Here is a 5,760-nt window from a genome sequence, read left to right on the forward strand (position 1 = left end):
TAACAAATTGCTGGAGAGGAATTTTAAAGTTAAGGAATGCAAATTATTCCTCGTTCCAGAAAAGTTCCTTTTTTTATAAAGAGGGTGAGTGAGAGAGAGAGAGTGGCAAAGAGAGATCGGAACTGCACGCGCGGAATAAGATTCTTTCTGAGAACCTGACGCCGCCTTCTTTATCGCGGACCGCCATAACCAAGGTAAAGGTACTTTTAACTAGCATCACATCGTCTCTATATGCGTAATTTGCAAGAGGTTTTTTAACCTCGAAAATAACGCGCCAGGATTGAAACTCTAACTAGGCATATAAATTCGGTCATATTCCCCGCAGGAAATTTAAATGGATATACATTTTTCACCAGATATCACGGAAAACTCACACAACCCGGGGAGGTTTGAATTCTGAGGGGGATAATACCTAATTTTCCCACCTCTAGTAAACATTTTCAATTGGTGGGAGCGCTAACGGAATAGGGGTGCTGGCGGAGCATTCATATCCTACGCTGATCCTCCATTGATTGGTCAACTGATCTCAATACGATAGGGGATTATTGGGGACGTCCTAGAAGGGATAAATCTAGCGCATGCGCAGATTTACTGTTTGGATTTTTCGACGGCCATAGTTATTTTTCTTCCGTGATAAGTCTATGCGCGAGTAAGAAGGGTAAATTTAGAACTTATTTTCACATATTGCTGCAGTTTTGTTGAATGTAAAAGCAAGAGCGGAAATCCAAATATTAAATTCCATAGAATTCCGAAAGCCAGACTTAACCTATGGGGTAAAATTATAAATAGAGTAAATTTCAAGCCCATGGTAGATTCGCGGGTTTGTAGCAGACATTTCGTTACGGGCTATCCTGGATGGGAGAAAAGTGACCCAGATTGGATACCGACTTTAAATATACCGAAAAATTCCAAATCTTTAACTAAAAGTCAGATCGATTTGGCTCAAGAGAGAAGTACAAGAGAAATAAACCGAAGTAAATTGAAGGTAAATCATCCTATAAATTGAAATTTTAAGTGGAAATTAAATTTGTCATTAAGCCTTGGTTATTTTTTAAAAATAGGAGAAGGTATACGAAAAATGTCTGACCAAGCATCTAGAGAAGAAATGCCTGATACTGTCATTGAAATTCCACGATTATGCAAATAATGGCATAAGTATGAAAGAATCATTAGAAGTCCAGCCTACGAGAGAAAGCTTACCCCAAACATCAATGCCGTTGGAAGTTAAGGAAAGTAACGATGTATCATTGTCAGCAATAGAACCTGATGACTTACAGTTATCAGTCTCGACAATTCCTCATTTAACACAATCAATAACTGACACAATAACTTTGTCAGCTACTGAAAGTACTGGTTCATCATCAACAACGAACTCATTTGGATCAACAACGAACTCATTTGGATCAACAACGAACTCATTTTGATCAACAACGAACTCGTTTGGATCAACATTCAACGAACATTCTACCAGTAACCAAAAATATTCCCAAGGCACACAAACCGACTATTTTGATTTGGAAGTCGAAAATCGTATGTTAAAGGAGTTGGAGGAGCGTATAGTACAGAAGACTTGGGGTGTTCAAAAAATTACTGACAACGATGAGATGACAAAGTTCTATACAGGATTGCCCACCTTCGCTGTTTTTATGTGGCTTTTTAATGTTTTAAAACCTAAAGCTGAACGAATGCACTTTTGGAGAGGAAAGAAGGAAGAAGGCAAAGACCCGAAAAGAAAGCGCACATTCAAGTTATCTCTTTCGGATCAATTTTTTGCTGTGTTAATGCGACTCAAAGTGGGACTTTTTAATCAAGTAGTATGTTTGCAGTCTGTGCCTATTTGACAAATATATATGAACCACTAGTTTAATTGCGATATGATTTATTTAAAATATCACCCATTCACTTTAAAATTATTAAAATTTCACTTTTCACATTAAAATTTCACTTTCTTGTCTTATTTATCACCCGTTAGCATCACATTTTGTAATTTGGTAGTTTAGGTTACAAATACATTTTATGTGGTGGTTTAGATTACATATACATTTTATGATTAGGCAGTCTGGTAATATATTAAGCCTACCTTAGAAAATGTGTATGGGGAACTTACAGGATTGTATATTCTAAACCTACATATCTACTTCAAAATCCCCTTATAGCAGGCCTAAACTGTTTAAATAGATCACTTTACTAGGAAAGGCACAATATAAGTTTTAAAAAAATTAAGTAATTTTGGTAGAAGTTTCTCACTCCAATATTTTTCATGAAAGAAAATTCTCTCCCTATAAAGGCAGTCTTCTTTCGCTTCTGTGAAAACCACAAAATCCGCCCACTTTAAATTTTTAACCCCCATTTCCCCTTGCACCTGGCAATAATAATGTGATTTTCTATCTAACTGTATTGCCCCATCTTGTTTTTTTATACAAAAGCTCAGGTAATTTTCAACAATGGTAGAAATTGGCATTTTTGTTATGTCGTTCCCTTTAATTGAGCTAGGAACTTTTATTTCTAAAACCCCTATGGTTTCTTCAGCTGGATCAGAAATCAATCCATCACCACTTGCCCCAATAAAAGGGTAATCTTTCATTAAAGAAAACCCGCTGGGTTCAACTTTAACGTTGAAAAGCTCTTCATAGTGTTGGTGTGCCACAGACTCCAGCTTTCTTCCTCGTAAGATTGCTTTTGGCAGTCTTGCATAACTAAATTAAATACATTTTAAATGTTAGGCTGAAATATTATTTAAAAATTTAAAAGCACAATTACCTATTTAGTTTTGTTGGGTTCAATATGTTATCCACAATCGAAGTTGGGAATTTTTTTCCACGATATCCAAATATTTGACCAAACACAGAGCTTGAGGGTCTGCCAACTTTCAAGGTTTTCCACAGATTATTTTCCGCTTGATTAATAGTAGCTCTTTCAATATAATCAATAACATCCATCGTTGTGCATTGGCTTTGGACAAATTCTTCCCGCAAAACCTCATCGACCTCTTTGTATGTTACAGCTGTTAATATTTAAACTATATTAGTATTTTGAAAATTTTGAAAGCAGGTTTTCACTTACAAGGCTTGTAAACTAATTTCATTGCTTCAGACCTTAGAAGATCTGCTTCATTCTGGATAGACCCATCCTCCGTAGCTACAGTAGAGTAATCTTGAATATCCACAAAGATTGCAGGTGTAGGAGTGGACATTGAAGAAATTTCAAGGTCATTATCCAAATCCCAAAACTGTTGAGCGCCAGTTTTGGGGTATATTTCTTTGAGATCCATTATGGCTTTCTTAATTCTTATCTTATCTGGTGATCTATCATTCTGATGTCGCGGATCAAATGTTGAATAGTCAAGATCATCACTTTGATAATTTTGTTTTTTTTTCTCACTACATAGCTTTGGTTTATTAAAGCAAATTTCCGATAAAGGCTTGCAATTAACCTTCCTCAACTTGGGTGCACTCCACGAGCATGGCATAGACGTGCATGAAATCTCAAAATCTTCATCTTTAACATCTGTGTACTTTTCCAAAAAAAGTAATAGTGCACTAACGTGACTACATGTCCCAGATTTTCTGGAAAACAGCGATACATGTATGTTTATGTAGACTGTACTCTAGCCCAAAGCCCCATAAAGTTTTAAGACGGCTTTAATTGGAAAAAGAGACTTATCAACATACCCTGTAATACATTCGCAAGCTCCTCCGCAGATGTGCCTATCAACTGAATCCAGTACAACAACAACTCTATAACTCTCTGCTTTCATAGAAGGGTAGCAGCTTGATCTCACGTATAGAAATTGATTGCAGACCTGAAAAAAGCAATAATTATTAATATGTGACATAATTTATATTATAATCAATTTTTAATTACAAGACTAGTTTCAATGCCGTTAATGACGTCTTTTGCCTTAAGATGAGCCACAGATTTGTTAAACCCCTTAAATTGTTTATTGCTAATGTTATCAATTATTGATTTTCTCTGTATGAGGTAATCTTAAACATCAGGCACTGTTATTTTTGGAATCGTGGATGGAAGTGGATTCTTCCTCCAATTGGACACTTCATCGGGTTGTGGCGCATCCTGCCCACATCGATCTGTAAAGTGAAACCATAACTTTTAGATAGACCGAGATTTAGATAAAATGTAGAGAAGGATATTCAATATTAATAAATACTGCATACCTTGGAAAAACTTGTTAGTACCAAAACTAAGAAAAAGTACGCCTTTTTTCTTCTTGTTTTTTGGAGTTGATGTTTTAGGTACAGAATTACCTTTAAACAAACAATAGCATTCGGTAGGACCGCAGGATTCACACGACGTTTTAAATCCAGATTTTTCTGAAGGCAGTGGAGGACTCAACTTACATCCAGATCCAGGGAGAACAAGGCTTAATACATTTTCATTCCCTACCACTTGATTTGTACTGTTTTCTTTTAATTTCTTTTCTATTTCTACAATATATTCCCTTTTCTTCCATTTTGTTTTAAATTTAATACCTAAATTACTGCTTAAAACTTTTAACTTGGGTATACTTAAATAAATCAGTTTTTCTTCGTACTTTTCCGCTTCCATATTTTATTTCGTCTGCTGGTCAGGATCCAAAAGGGTGCTAGAGCATGCGCGAGTTTTCAATCGAAAAGGAGTATAGAAAATGTATTTCAGATTTTAGAAAACCAATGGTCATTAACGTTTCCAAATTCCATAAATTGCAATAAATAAATAAAGTTTTAATTTTTCGGGAGTTATTTTTGAGTATACAGTGTGTTTCAAAAGGTTATGCAAAAATTTTAAGGAGTTGTAGGGGGGGAGTTGAGAAGTATGGCTGTTTTTTCCCCATTTTCCTACGACGAGTTAAAAGAGTGCCAGAGAACTTCAAAATGTGGCCCCTGGAAGTAGGCTGAAACAAGCTCAAAACTAAGCAGCAGGGAAATGCGAACATTAAGGTTTGGGTTCGAGTGATAGGTAAAAAAGGACTTTGTAAACAAATCAAGGTAACCAGCGTAAAAAGGTAAACTAAAACATTATTTTAAGCTGCTTGGTTTTGCGCTTGTTTCAGCCTACTTCCAGGGGCCACATTTTGAAGCTCTCTGGCACTCTTTTAACTCATCGTAGGAAAATGGGGAAAAAACAGGCATACTTCTCAACTCACCCCCTACAACTCCTTAAAATTTTTGCATAAACTTTTGAAACACCCTGTAGACCACATACTTGTAATTAGTACAAGTCCTTTTCTAAATACAAAAACAATGATTTCTTTTAAAAAAAACTTTTAAAAATTATAGTTTACAGTGATAACTCGCATTAATTTTTAAATCCTTTGAAAAATTCAGGCCAAATTTCCGGTAGCTCCCCCTCTTCCGTCACGTGAGGCAAGTATACGTTTTCGCTTCCCAAAACACGTGATTATGTTGCTCCACACTCAAAACTCAAATAATTCCGCGTCCCTTTAAGTGCCTTCAAAGCAACGCTATATGATAACTTGATAAAACTAATAAATGTACGTGAATTCGATGGCCAAGATAAATATAAGTTTGCTGTCTGTTCGCTTGATAAAAAACGAAATTTTGTAGATGCAAGCAATAAGTTTTTTGGTGCTTTTTTTAGAGAAAGGAAAGAGTTCACTCGTCGGCTAAGTATAAAATGATAGTTATTAAAAAAAATTTAAAAAATTTCGTTACTTGAATTGGAAAAACAAAAGAGGTCGACGGAGAAAATTGATTCGAGAGTGTTCCGAAATTATTATCCGATAGAAGGAAATTTTCCTTC

The 5,760-nt window shown here is 35.6% G+C and overlaps 1 protein-coding gene across 1 annotated transcript; it reads left to right on the plus strand.

Moving 5' to 3' along the window:
* Positions 1-805: 805 nt before the first annotated feature.
* On the plus strand, positions 806-1,841 carry LOC149933221 (uncharacterized). The gene is made up of 4 exons (XM_090157241.1): positions 806-985; positions 1,062-1,283; positions 1,339-1,470; positions 1,542-1,841. Exons 1-4 carry the CDS (start codon positions 806-808, stop codon positions 1,839-1,841), a joined length of 834 nt encoding a protein of 277 aa, XP_090013367.1.
* The last annotated feature ends 3,919 nt before the right edge of the window (positions 1,842-5,760 follow it).

The sequence above is a fragment of the Leiobunum rupestre genome, chromosome 8, assembly GCF_980474605.1.
Source record: "Leiobunum rupestre chromosome 8, qqLeiRupe1.1.hap1, whole genome shotgun sequence".
In the NCBI taxonomy this organism is placed as follows: Eukaryota; Metazoa; Arthropoda; class Arachnida; order Opiliones; family Sclerosomatidae; genus Leiobunum; species Leiobunum rupestre.